Source organism: Stegodyphus dumicola, chromosome 6 (genome assembly GCF_044657685.1).
Source record: "Stegodyphus dumicola isolate Sdum_Otavi_A_Nest chromosome 6, ASM4465768v1".
NCBI classification, from domain to species: domain Eukaryota; kingdom Metazoa; phylum Arthropoda; class Arachnida; order Araneae; family Eresidae; genus Stegodyphus; species Stegodyphus dumicola.
In genome coordinates this window covers 110,945,594-110,961,116 of record NC_140773.1, presented here as the reverse complement: position 1 = coordinate 110,961,116, position 15,523 = coordinate 110,945,594, and the positions used below count along the sequence as shown (strand labels likewise).

General features: G+C 30.5%; 1 protein-coding gene across 1 annotated transcript in view; it reads left to right on the top strand.

Annotated features, from left to right (window-relative positions):
* Positions 1–15,523, top strand: part of LOC118181778 (uncharacterized) — a 288,201-nt gene that overhangs the window by 138,408 nt on the left and 134,270 nt on the right. Inside the window, exons 20-25 of the mRNA XM_085818801.1 lie at positions 435–547; positions 1,771–1,912; positions 11,065–11,177; positions 11,948–12,092; positions 13,547–13,659; positions 14,792–14,936. Of these exons, the coding sequence (XP_085674927.1) occupies positions 435–547; positions 1,771–1,912; positions 11,065–11,177; positions 11,948–12,092; positions 13,547–13,659; positions 14,792–14,936 (771 nt within the window). The remainder of the gene's footprint in view (positions 1–434; positions 548–1,770; positions 1,913–11,064; positions 11,178–11,947; positions 12,093–13,546; positions 13,660–14,791; positions 14,937–15,523) is intronic.

The following is a 15,523-nucleotide window of genomic DNA, read 5'->3' as shown; positions in this document are numbered from 1 at the left end:
CTAAAATGGCTGCCACAATTACATTTTTTCTCAATTTCTTCACGTTTTGAGCTCGCCATTCTCGTTTATCAAGATTAATGATTTGTTAATATATTCCCACAATTCAAACTGTTTAAAGCGATGTGAGAAGTTATTATAGAAACCAAATTGTTTTACTTCAGACAGTTTAGGTATATATTGAAACTCATAAACATTTGCAGGAAGACTTTTATGCTTCACATAAAAATTATCTTCTTTTGTAAAATTTTCTAAATAAATGCCAACCAAAATGCGTAATTTTTGTTAAAACCTGTTATCAAAATTTATAAAATCATTCGAAAATAATTAAGGTTACCCTTACAAAATTTCTCAAATTTAATAACCGTAGTTTAAAATTAATTATCCAAAAGAGGATATGTTTTAATGCGAAATATTAAATTGCGATTCTCTTTCAGTTGCAATAAAATTTGTCGGAATGGAACTTGGGGCTATAATTGTTCCAATATGTGCACATGCAGAAATGGAGCAAAATGCATTTCATCGACGGGATACTGCGAATGTTCACCAGGTAAGCTTTTTTGGAGAACATTTTAAATAATGAATAATGATTTTAATTGGCTGCAATAGCAATATACCCTGAAGCATTTATGTTCCAATTAAATTGTAACGTTGCTTATCTACACAAAACTGATCAATACATAAAATCTTACTTTTTAACATTTAGATGATCCCAAACGCTGATAGAATTATTAACTTTAAATGCATATAAAGTCTAATATGATCTAATATGAATAAAGTGAGCAAGAAAGATGATTTTTTCTTAAGTAAAATCTGTTGCAAGAATTTCTTTGCTAAAAAGTGAATAAATTATTAAAAATCTCTGTTATGTATATTTGGTTACCGAGGTGTTAAGAAAACCACCCAAACTCTAAAATTTCAGCTTCCTTGCAGAGTAAAATTTATTTATTGTACAAAGTTAGGATCCAAATTCAAAATTTAATTCTTAGCGCCGCTGCTAAATTTGGCCTACCTTCTTGAAATACCTTCTTTATCAAACTTTGTTTTTCATATAAGAAAAAACATTACTAGATTTGAAGTGTTAATTGTTATAGGATAAAAAAAATTAAATAAGAATGTGCATGTTATTAGGAGCCGAAAAAAAGAAACTCTTACTGCAGTTTCATAAAATTTAGCATATTCTTTTGCTGAAATGTCTTTAAAAATCATTCATCTTCTAACATGATTGTTTAACGTTTAGCTGAATTATGCTTCCTTTCTTTTTTAATTAATTCGGTAAGTGCAAACGTTAACGAATTACGTTTAACCGAATTATGCTTCCTTTCTTTTTAATTAATTCGTAAGTGCAAACGTTTACGAACAAAAAAAAAAAAAATGGAACAAATGTTGCAAAGCTGCCTCAATTTTGTTCTTTTGTCCCCTCACGATGCACAAAATATTGTAATGTTTATGTTTAGTCAATAAAGTGCCTTTAGATTTATTTTGCAAAGCTGATTCGTCATACTTTAAATGTAATTCTCATCACTGAATTTTAATGTTAAAATTCCGCGTAGTGTGTTCAGTCATATTTATTCTGGGCAACGAAACTAAAAATATAGCATTTATAAAATTTTTCATGAAAACCTAAAAAAATCTTCATAAATAAGACACATTATTAATGAAAGAAAAATAATTAAATAGAAAGTAAATAATAGTTGAACTATTGTTATTCGTTGTCAATATTTTACTCTGTGATTTTACTAACATGTTTGCAAAACTGTTGCTTTTTTAAAGGATGGAGAGGTAATATCTGCGATCTTCCGTGCAAAAATGGTACCTACGGTAAAAACTGCCAAGAAAGATGTGCATGCAAACATGGAGTATGCAGCAATGTAGATGGCTCTTGTAACTGTACAGCTGGATACAGAGGACTGACGTAAGAGAGCATATATAGTAACATTTAAGAATCGTTTGTCACAGATAAATTACTTTTTAATACGTTTCAAAAACGGTGACGATTGCTTTTGCCAACGTATTAGAAATGTTGTACAGTTTCTTGAAGATCAGTTTTAAAACCAGAATTAAACACTTATTCAATAAGCATTGCATTATACATATTTCTTTTTCGAATATCATTAATGCGCATAAACGTGTAAGATGTTTAATTCTTCTGCTAAATGTAACCTCACGCAGACTTTTAAAATTCGAGTTGTCCATATATTTAATTATATAGAAGCATCAAAGTAATATGTTTCGCTCAGAAAATAGCTATTTAAAATATTTAGTGAAATTGTATTAAATTGCATTTGGGAATTTTATGTTGGTCATTTGAAAAATAGGCATACCCTCTGTGTTTGACTTAGAAATGTATTTTAAATTATAGGCGCCCAGGTGTTCTTTAACTCTTCTACCTGCAAAACAGCTCTTTTAATATTTTGAGGTAAAACATGCTTGAGATAATTATAGATCAATTTTTACTTTGGATTCGTATTAAAACTGCGAACGTTAATATTAAGTAAGTTTCAACGCAATACAATTAATATGAATCTTGTTTAAGCGAATATAAACGGGAAGCAAAATTTAAAAAAAAAAAAAAAATTATGGATATCCACTCTGGTTCTAAGCTTTTGGTTCGCTTGGCTCAATAAAGATATATTCAAAGAGCGCATCATTTCATAAAATATGCCAGTATCTGCGTAGATAATTCAGTATTTATTGATGACGAGAATTTATTTTATATTTCTATTTAGCATTGCTTCCAATAAAACTAGTACATGTACAGTTTGCATTGAAAAAAAAGGGGGGGACTTTTCTATATTACTGTTCTACTGAGCTGATTGACGTAATTTAACTTGAATTTTTTTTTTTTTTTTTTTTTTTTTTTTTTGTCTCGAAAGCGCGACTTAGGATATATTTTAGATTTATATACAGCATTGTTCTAATATTTTAACACAAAATCGGACTTTTTCTGAAACGACATACCGATTTTTTTCCAGATTAAGAATCTACGATTAAGCCAAAGTGCCAAGTTTTGTAAAACTCGCACGAGTAGTTTTTAAAATATTAGCTCTAAAAATTGTAGCTCCTCCATGTTAATTGAATTTGGTGTATGATTATTAATATATCTTTTTTATTAATCTTACTTGACTCTTTCTTTCATAGTTCGAAATTTAGGTTCAATCCAAATAAAATTCATAGCTATTTTCTGATATGTCGTTGTTAAAATTTATATTTTTCAATAATTTTTATAAATTTTTCAAAAAAACATTTTGAATTATTCTCTATCAAATTTTTACCGTCATCTTAAAGTAGATATATTTCTAGGCGTACCTGCAAAAAATATAATTTTTTATTCAACATTTACAAAGATATGCGTGAATTTATATATTGGCGCGTTTTGAAATTTGGTATATTTATTATAAGCGATAATAACGCCAGATGCGGTTTACACACTTTGTTAGAATTATTTGAAAGTGTGAAGGATGCACCTTTTTTTTTCCTCTGGTGCACAAAGAAAAATGGTTGAAACAAATTAAGAATTTTGCCAAGTGATTTTTTTTTCCATTGGCGGGCACTTAGTCGACTTAGGCTTGGCCACGTTATTGTGGAAGCATCTAATAGGTGGCCCACGGAAGTTCCTACGAAGGGACAGAAAATTATAGCCATACCTTCTCCGAGACTCAAACCTGAATCCTTTGGTATCGCAATAGGCTTTCCTAACCACTATACCATCTGGGAGGCGCCAATTGAATTATTCTTGTAAAATGTGCACCAAGATAAATGTTTAAATTTCTTGGTAAGTTTCTCACCAAATTTTATAAAATTTAACATTTGGGCGTAATTTGAGTCGTAGATCCGAAATATGGAAACAAATCGTCTTTTCATATCATAAAAAGTCCGATTTGTTTTGTAAAAATGTATGTTCTATAACAATGCTATATATATATATCTAATATATGTCGTCAGACTCGCTTTCAGAAAATGAAAAATGCAAGTTCGTCAAACGGCCAATTAGAACGGGAGATAAAGAACTGACCCCCCCTTTTTTTTTCTGTTTGTGTGTGTGTGTGTGTGTGTGCGAAGTGCACGTTTATTGTTTAATTCAAAAGATATTTATAAAAGGCAAAGCATGAATATAGCACTTTTAATGTTCAAAACTGAAACTGTCTTTTGAAAAGCTATGCGAAGAAATGTATTAGCCAAGAAATCTTGATTTTTTAGTGTTCTTTTTCTTCTTGTATGTTTCATAACAGAAAGTCTTAAATTTACCTGCTGATCAAAGACGATAAACTTTGCTTTAGTATTTATAACATGAAATGTTAATCAATCTCAAGAAAAGTTTCTTTAAATTAGTTCAGCTCTTAAACGTCCATTTAAATAAATTTGCTTTGTTTGGGGTACCTTATTACAACTTAATATAGTCTTTCTAGAAATCTCTAAGTAGGTTTGATATCAATTGAGAATGCAGTTATACTAAAAGCACTTGATGGTTTATGAAACCATGAAATATGATCTCAATGTCTTAAGTTAAGGCATTCGACTACGTTCTAATCGTAAATTTTGATGAAATTTTTCAAAAATGTTATTACTTTATTTTAAAGTAGATATATTACTCTTTTCAAAACTACTTCTATTTTGTCTCGTTGGCCTTTAGAAGCAAGCAGAATTCTGGCAGTTCTTGGTTTACGTTAGTGAACCAGAAGTTTTTGTTTAACCCCGTAGTTGATGTCTAAAGGTACGCAGACTATTCTAAATAGCTTTTAAACTGATACTTTTTTTTAGGGGGTTGATGTTTAAAAGATGATTTTATAACTTTCTATTTGTTATTATGTATTCTGGAATATGATTAATTTTACAATTTAATTTTCATTTCTTGGCAACATCTTCTTTTTCTTAGGTTTGTGTTTGCCTAGTTAAATTTGCAAACCTCTTATTTTACTTAGGTTTGTGTTTATATTAAACCTATTTTTTTGAAAAATTTGATTTTGTTAACTTTTCTCTTACTAAAAATTATTTTACTAAAATAATTGTTACTAAAAATGAATTACTATACTCACTTTATAAAACTTTCCATAAATACTCTATGAAATATAGTGAATTAAATGGACTAACCGTTTAGGTTTATGTACTTATCTGCAATTTGTTTTCAGATAATTTTTTAAATGAAAAGGTAGAAATTTCTCGAAAAGGAGCTAGTGCATATATTCAAACAGGTATATTTAATAGGAATTTCATCTTATGCCTTAGATTTTAGTCCATGTAATTCGTTATACCTTAATAAATATAAGTAACAAAAGTAAAAGAGTAATATATTAATAAATAGTTTTGTGGAACATGTCTAACATTCCTTAAATTTTACACATTTTAAGCCAAAATATAAGGAAAAATCAAACATTATGCTTTGATAATATGTCTATCACCTGTTTCTCTCATTTAAAGTAGTATTCTGCCAAATCACACCAGTAATATATTTATTCGTATTATTTTCCAAAATTTGGGTGTAGAACGTAGCTGGATACCTTAAAATGATAAGAAAAGCCACATGCGTTCTTCTGTTTACATGATTTTGTTTAGACAGGATTCAGAATGAATTGAATTGCTATTATAACGTTAGTCTGTTTATCTTAGTTTTAATTTAATTTCTAATTATGTCATTCATTTGTGCGCGCTTTATTAATTGCTTCCATAAAGACGCATATTCAGTTTCATTAAAGCAAACAATGATATCATTAAAATCATTCAACGAATTTCTATTTTCAAATTCAAAATCGCCTTCGCTCACTCGTTCATTATGTTTCCGGCGGCATAACGCACTACTTCTGAAAACATTTGTTCTAAATTTCAAAGGGCTGTTTTGCATATATTCGTACTTTTAACATATAAGATTATGAAAACCTTTTTTAAACTCTTAACTTTAGAGAGATTTTCTTGCATACCTCATATTATTTTTCCTTTTTCTTATATTTTTTTTGGCTGAGTTTTAAAAGACAAACCTCATGATATAGTACTTTAAAAACAAAAAAATCTGATATAACTATTCTTTCCGATTAATTTTAATCAGTAATATAGATCTGAATTATGTAATCCTCAAAATATTAACGAAATTTTATTGTACTGAAATAGAAGTAAACATAATATATTTTTACCTATTTTTCAAATGTTCGTTATGTTTACTTTTACTAATACGGTAAACTGCCATAATGCGATTCATTTCACAGATGTGCGACTTAATCATCATTAAGGTCAGCCACAGTATCGATGGTTATGACTGAGGAAATTCCAAAGACAAGCAGGAAAGTGAGGCACAAATTCCGTTAGAAAAATCACATATTATTAAACCGGAATACGGGAATGGTCATTGCATTAACCCGTCATTTCCTCACCTTGTCCATGATCTGTATGATAGATTCTGTTTATATTAGAATATCTCTATAATTACTATATATAGATCAAATTATATATTATTATATATATATATAGAAGTAATATATAATTATATATATATAGATCATATTATATATATATAGATCATATAATATATATATATATCAAACACTCTCTATAATTTTCTCTGTGATAATGCATCTCTGGATTACTGCATTATTCAAAGAGGTAATCATAACTGTTTTCATAAAAAGTTTTTTCAATATGACCAAACAAATCTTTCCGATTACGGAGAAATACCTGCTATGTGGTAATGCTCAATGCGTCTATTTTTGCTAATTAGGCAGAAATAGACACACTAAGCGTTTGTGAAATATTTACGAAGAATTAACCAAATTTACCTAGAATGGACTATTAAGAAATTAAAATATGATATTGATTGAGAATTTTACTTTTATGAATTTATAAATGTTTCATGGACTTGTGAATAATCCTGTATTTTCAAACTAAAACCATACATTTTACATACATACATTTTACGTAATCATGATGCCGGTTGAAAGACTTAATATTTACCGTATTGAAGTTGTTTACTTAAATCTATTCAGAAGCTAAGTTTACAGGAGGTGCATTGTATTCAGGAGTTCACACAGAACTGCAGTTTAAGATAATAATATCCTCAAAATAATACTGTTCTTAATTTAGATAGCATATTATAACTGAAAAATTAATTTTTCTCTTTTATGATGTAACTAGAAAGCCTGGCGGTCATACGAAATGACCGCTGTTTTAGATATTATAAATTGTAATTAAAATGAGTTGCACAAAGGTGTTTGCTAATTCAAACTAAATTACCCAGGGCAGTCGGCGTGGACGCCCCTTTGCTTACTGCCCCACGGGGTTTTCCCTTTCTACTTGCTTAATTGCTTAAAGTAGAGTGCAATGAAGGAAGCCACTGGCGGTACATTTCTTAAGAGCCACCGCTAGCTCAACAAATAAAGATGATTTCAGAATAAAATCGGGCAAAATTTTAAAATCTTTACGCGAAAAGATATTTAGCATAGGAGTTTGGGTACACTTACCTGATGAGATGTACTACGCACAAATCGTTAATTGTTTCGTCTCCTTTAATTTCTCAACGTTTGCAAGTTTCTAGGTAATTCATATGTAAATATAGTTAAATGCATAATAAGCAACAATTGTATGAATGAAAAATATTTAAATGTTCTTAAATACTATGATAATTTAATTAAAACAATGATAATTGCATGTATGGTATAAGTGTATATTGACTATTTGAATGCCATGGCAACTTTACCCCATTGGCTAGTACAGTTACGCAAGCAACCAATAAACTATCAGCGACAAAGAAACACTTCAGCCGCATATAATAAAAAAATTTAGCTCTGCATTCTAAAAATCTCTGTTTCTAAATTACCTTCAGTGTTATTTTATTAGCATATTTATGTGATATATTAATTAATATGTAAGGTATTTCAACCTCCTTCCTAGCGTGCCTTCGTGGTGTAGTGGTCAGCACACTGAGCCGGTATTTCAGAGGTCTGTGGTTCGATTCCCAGCAAAGGCGCTGCTAATTTTTCATCTCTTCTGCTTTCCTGCCCCCAAAAATCCTATTGTCTCTACAAATACAATACAGGTTATAAATTTTTGTATTTAAATATCAGTTTTAATTTATTAGCGTCACTGAACACTGGTAGTTCGGTCTGAGGTTCGAATCCCGCAAACGGGCTGGCTGCATGGGTGTTTTCGTGGCTTTCCCCATGTGTAACGTGTATACGAGCCAATTTCCCTTAAAAAGTCCTCCACGAAGGCATTCCTTCCTTAAGGCAGATAGCCTTCGAGTGCTTTGGCGTAATCTAATAAACTAAACTAAACGAAACTTTAATTTATTAGTTAGGTGTATAAAGTACTATAAATTATGGACCGAAGAGATATTTCTCATACTCCACTCTTAAATATTATATAAACGAAACAGACCACATTTCATAAAATAATCTGATGAAATGCATCTTTTCAAAAATGGTATTAAAACAAAGTTGCGGGTATCGGATTATATTAAAATATTTAAATATATATGAGAACATATGGAGCTGAATTCCTTTATGAATTTCATCACCTTTGAAAAAGCCGCCTTTGGCCGAAATTTATAAGGAATGTTTGTTTTAATATTATTATTATTATTACTACTTTTTACATTTTATATACAAGAAGCATAAATCTAGAATAATACTCTACCAGAAATTATTGCTGCACAACTGAGTTTTGTCTTTCCGGTTGTTTCTTGCAATATTATGCGAACCTTTCCGCAGGATAGTCTATCATCTTTGAAATTGAAACAACACACAAAAAATGAAAATATTTGATAAATGCATCGGAAAGCAAATTGTAGTTATTGGCAATAGCAAAGGAGATATTTGCATTTTCGGAATTCCTTTACACAGCAGTGCTGGGAATGAAATAAATGAGGCTGTTACCTTTAAGAGGGTGATAGCATTTAAAATACATTAAATTAAATATTAATGTGATGAAAGTAATATTATAAAAATGCATTTGAGAGGTAAAGGTGAACACTCACTTGGTTCCCATTATACGGCATACGGTAGTTTGAAACACATATAAATAATAATGAAAAGTCACACGTATTTATCAATATTCAGAATAGTAAAATTTTAGTTATCAAAATTTAAGACAGTAATTATATTTCTTAACCAATAAACGCTAATTCTTAATCAGATAAAACGATAAGTATGTAATGCATAGGCAATTAGAAATTTATGCATATATTTCCTAAACTTTTGTCGCTACCTTCTTGCAATAACATTTTAAGTTGCATAGTTTCGGAAGTCCATTATATTTACGATAATGAGGAATATAATTTATTTGTTTGTCTGGTTGTTCAATCTGTTCAGATAAAAGAATTGGTTATTTCAGTAATATAACAATTCTTACCGTTGCGTTTTTTCACTTCATGATATACCTGCATAGTAGACATATTCTCTAGCTTGATCTCTTTCTTCCTCGTCGCTTTTAAAATCTTCATAAATATCGTCATATACATCGCCATTACTGAAACATAAAATATTCTTCATCTTATTATATATTATTATATATTATAACATAAATTATACATAATCTAAATAATAGAGAATGGAACCAAAGTTATCAAAGTCTGTGAATATTCACTGATTGTTCAATGATTCTGGGATGAATAACTTTTGAGAAAGTATAATAACTGACAACAAATCAAAGTGCTTAATTTGCGGTTGAGTTTAATTTTCCCACACTATACATCTTTCGTGTTCATGTAAGCTAAACAATCTATGGTTCAATACAGATTTAAATTATGCAAGGTATTTCAATAGGCAAACAAATATCTTTTAAAGTAATCAATCGTGGATGCAACCCCGATCGGACAGAATGGTATTATATGCTGTTTACAAAGAAACAAAGAAACCTTGACGCACAGGAAAGCAGCACCAGTCACATAACTCCTGGAAATAGCCTCACTGCAGACTCTTCGTATATTCATCTTCTCCTCATCATAAATCCCGAATGCCTCATGAATTTGTCTATGTTTTTTTCAACGGGAAAGGCTCTTCTTACTTAATTTGTAAGCACGGTATTTTTATGGCTGAAGTTACGACGACTCATGACCATATGAGAAATACTACTAATATTCGATTCTTAAATTCTCTAGGTCAACGTCACGTTTTTCTATACAAAGGAAGGAGTAAAATATAATCATTTCTTTTTGAGTGAATGAACTGGAAAACGTAGAAAATGTGTTATATTTTTATCAAACATTTACCAAACTTCTTTAAAATACATAATTTCTCATAGGATATTAAGTACGTGCACATAGATTATGATTAGTGATGGTATTAGGAATAAAAAATAATGCCGCCTTATCGAGATAGTGGTTAGTGAAGCTTTTCGCTGTGTACGGAAGGGACCGGGTTCGAAACCGTAAAAAGGCACGGATGCGTTTTGTAAATATGTAACTGTTTGTGCGGCATGGGGACACTCTAAATATGCGGCCAGCTGAACGTTCTCTCGAGAAGTTGGTGGTAGGGGAAGAGGGGTGGGAGACCGTCGACCCTCTGGAGTGCTCCCAAAACTGAGGGTTGAACTGAGCAAAGTCCTACTGTCACCTGTATCTCTTGCCTGTATGGTACTCAGAAATCTTGCCAATGACAAGCGCAATCTTGGACTCCTTGCCAATGTGAATTTCGTAGACTTGTTCTGATGTTATTGTCAGAAAAATGAAATAAGTCACAACACAACAACAGCATAAAAAATATTTATGTCTGTAAACAGTATCATCGCAAATTAACTTTATGCGAGTCTGTTGACAATCTATAGAAATTTCTTCTTAATTCTGTCTTCTTCTTACACATAATTTTTTTGCTGTGTAAGATAGAATATATGAAATATTTGTTAATGTTACAGATATTCAAAAATTTTCTTTAACACTTATGTAGCGAATGCATTATTTTTAAGCTAGTTGTATAAAAAAAACTCATGTTGAAAATTTCTCAATTAAATATTTTAGTGCAAAAATGTCTGCAGAAAAGATCCTAATGGTAAATACAAACGAAAAGTTTCTCTTTGCACTAACGTATAAATACCTAGAATTTGCTCATTTATGATCATAGATAACTTTTAATTTTAATCTTTTCACAGATGTGAGGAGAGTTGTCCAAGTGGTACTTGGGGTTATAACTGTTCAAATGAATGTGAATGCAAAAACGGAGCAAATTGTTTGACGTCTACAGGATACTGTGATTGCACATCAGGTAACTACATTTATCAAAAGAAATGCTGGAAGAATTATCTAAGACGTTTCTACGCATTTTCAGATATTTTTAATCTGGAAGTTTATAACGCTGATTTTTGTTGTTTGACTTCTGAATTAGTATGTCGAATATTCTTTGTCAGTTTTATTTATTATTGAAAAACTTTGTTAAAATCCAACACTTACATTAAGATTAAAAACTAGATAAAATTATTACCCCCTTTTAGTTGATGCAGGCAGTTTAGGTTGTCTTCCTCCAACCTTTGGTTCAACTGATAAGCCGAATTGGTTATACAGGATGACCAAATATATATGTACCTTACCTTGCTCTATTTATTACGAAAATTTAATGACGAACGGCGGTTTATTTCTTGGTGTAGCATTTTTAATGGCCAGTAGTGTATATTGTTAGATATTTTAACACTATTATTTGTTATTAATAAAACTAATACTGTATAGGAATTACATTAGTCTTTACTAAATGGTTCAAATTATTGAATACAGGGCTGTTTTCAGAGTTGTCAGTTTGTTCCTCTGTCAAGTTAGTCTTCTAAGATGCCGTAATTACATTTTAAATCTAAGCGACGTTGGATAATTTTGTAAAATGCAAACACAACGAAGACGTTTCTTAAATCTCTACAAAATCCTTTTTTTTTTGTTTAATGTCAGCATTGTGTTAAATTTCAGTATCTGTACAGAATACCAGATTTCTCAGGTTGCTGATAAACATGCATTTTATCTATTATGTTGACTCAAAATTCTTTATCATAGGCTGGAGAGGTGAGAAATGTGAACTGCCTTGTGAATATGGTAAATATGGAAAGAACTGTACTAAAGTGTGCAAATGTTCGAACGGTGGCTTCTGCGATCATAGAGATGGCTTTTGCAAATGCACAGCTGGTTATCGAGGAACAACGTAAGTACACATAAAATTGTAATGTATTAGAAGAAAAAAACAAGTGTAAATACATACCTGATAATTAGCAAAAAAATATGCATATTTAATCCAGACTAGAAGATAAAAAATTATAAACATCTTAAGCGTTTTTACAAACTTCTTAAAATGATCTCAATGTCATTAAGAATAAAATCGGAGTTTTGAATAACTATGTCCGGAAGCTGCTTCAAATTCACCTTAACGTGTTTTGTTTTTAAGAGAGAGCATTGCCACTATTGTTGCAACAACATGCTTTAAGCCGAAGAGTAGTAGTTTCTATTTACCAAAATACTTTACTTTTTAAAATTTAACGTGCTGGGAAACTGATATTTAGACTATATGACTATTCAAATACCTGCGGCCATAAATCAGTGGTATCCAACTAGGTTTATTTGCTTTTGCTTTAGCATATTTTTCACAGACCTTTGCATATTCGTTAAATTTTTATAATTAAAGCATAGTTAGTTTCATTTGCTTACTTTCTAACACCCTATGTTCATACATTTTACCCCTTATGTTTGGAATTTAATTATAATTTGCATTTAGTGTTTTTCCTTACAGTTTGAAACCTAATTTTGTTGCTTGTAATTTTAATGCAAATAAATTATTAGCAATTAAAATATATTCACAGTACGCCTATTCTCATAGCATCGAATTAATTTCGCATTTTTTTAACTGTATCCTCTTTTACACTGCTGGCGCACCACATCTGTAGCCAGACCTTTTCCCAACAGGGGCAGTTTTGAGTTTGTTGCTTAGAATTTATACAAACTCAAAATGGCGTATATATACATAAATCAAAACACTCTGTGCATTATAGGAGTAAAATTCTAATTTTAACATTATAAAATGGTATTTTTGTTGCTACATGCTATATTTTTGTCGCTAATAAGTCACATCTCCAAAAATGTGCCGCTCGTGCCCCAAAAATGTGCCGCTCGTGCCACAAAAATGTGCTGCTCCAGACATACTTCCTGTCCAGGCCATGAAATCATCTTCATATTTCATTACTATACGTCAATACGGTAGCCTAACTGCAATTAAAAAAATATAGTACTTTGATTACATGTAGAAATTTAGAATTTCCGTTTAAATAATCCCGATGATCACACGCAATGTATAATTTTTCTCAAATTTTCCCGATTTGCCAATATTATTTATAGCATTATATATATATAAGATTTATATTAATAATTAGAGCAACTTCTGATTAATAATTACACTTATTATCAATGATTAATTACAATTTTCATTTAATTTTTTAAATGAATGTATTATCTTAATATGCAACTGGTCTTTTGAGAATGGCCGCAGTATATATGTATAAATATAAACCTTAAATTTCTAGACTAAACTAGTCGAGAAAATTTCTTTAGTAAAAGTGCCTAATATAATATAATATTTTATTTTAGTATTCTTTAATTCTACGATAGATGCAATGCAACTTGCGAGAATGGTACTTGGGGTCTTAATTGTTCGAATACCTGCGAGTGCCGTAATGGAGCAGTGTGTGTTCCGATCAGTGGTATATGTTTGTGCAATGCAGGTAAGTAATAATGTAAATGGCTGAATTTACGAAGCTTCAAAAATGAAAAGTATTAAAAATGAACTATTAAAATTACACTAAAAATTAAATGCTAAAATGGTCATATACCAAGTCTTCTTTTTATATGGCTTTTAAGCGATTAAATATACGGATAAAACAGATTTATACAGTTTTACTTGCATGTTTTAGATGATGCTATTTATAAAGTACATATTCCGAATTTTTTAGTTTAAAAAGAAAATTTAATTTTATACTAAACAGCATTAGATGTAACATACTTGAATAATGTTTTATTTGCATAATAAAAATGTAAAATGTTTATGGTCCAAAAAATAATTCAAGATCTTTTTAAATCTAACATATAGTTCTAATCTTAATTTTAAGAATGAATAAATGAAGATTTTCAGTTAGAAAAGATTTCCTCAAATTTTTATATTAAAAACCAACTATGAAATAAAATGTTCGTAGCTTGCAACCATCGATGCAGTACCAATGCTATTTCCACAGCATAGTAGCCATTGACAATCATTTCAATTACGGTTGGATTGAGACTCATATCTTATGAATTCACTTTTCTTTTCTTAAAGTATGTAAATAAATATCTCTCAATACCTCTTTCTTAAAAATCGCATAAATAACGTTTAGAGAAATTCTCCTCAGTAAAGTTCTAAAAAGATTATTTTTGTCAGAACATTATTTTTGAGTAACTTTGTTCCAAGTAACTATGTATTCTTTTATCACATCTACCGCGTAAAAACAAAAATGGATGTAATTCGTACGCTTAAGAAAGCGGAAATGCGACTGAAATAAGATATCCATTTTCAATTCAGGAACGAAACCATAATTTAATTTTAATCAAAATAGGCCATATTTAGGATGAAAGTTAAGTTTTGGAGTATTTTTTGGAGCAAGAGAGTTTTATTGGAGTTTGGAGAACTTTCACCTCGTGAATTATTAAGTAAATATGTATTTTAATGAATAAACTCCGAAATGTTACCAAATGCATATAAATATAATATTATTGAAAAGGGTACTATATAGCGTCTGAAGAAAGAGATATATAGTGAATCTACTCGAAAGATCATAAAGTACAGAATTTTGCTTATATTCTAATTTATGTTTTCGATTCTAGGCTGGCGAGGTATACGCTGTGATTTACCATGCGAGAAGGGCTTTTATGGGCCAAACTGTACTGAAAAATGTTTATGCCAGAATGAAGGCGTATGCGATATTTTGAATGGAACTTGCTATTGTGCACCAGGATATAAAGGAATTAGGTGACTATTTACACCGTTTATTAGCATGTTAGATTTTACTGCATCACAATCGTTTACTATTTAATTCCCAACAGGGATATCTATAAAGCATGAATGTATGGATACATATATATATCTGTATATATACGTACATGTAACGATAGCACAAATTTGGAAGCACTGATTGAAGAACATTGAGATGTAGATGCGTAGAAAGGCTGATTGCAAATATACTTGATGCATGGCATGTCCATCCATTTTGAAGAAGAAACAGTCGAGCCGGATTAAATTTTTTATTTATTTAAATTTTCATTTGTGGCCTCAATTCACTAGGCACTCCAACTGTGCCTATTTCCAGAACATTTACAATTTTGATACCATTGCGATAGAAGCGAACATAGAAGATTGCTGCAGCGTTTTAACAGGATGAAAGTGTGAGCGAGAAGAGAGAGAGTGTCACCGTAGTAATGCAGAGGTGGTGTAGTGGTGTATTCAATTATGGCAAAGCACACTAGGGCTATCTGCCTAAGGGGAGGGATGCCTTCGTGGAGGACTTTCTAAGGGAAACTGGTTCGTATACACGTTACACATGGGGAAAACCACGAAAA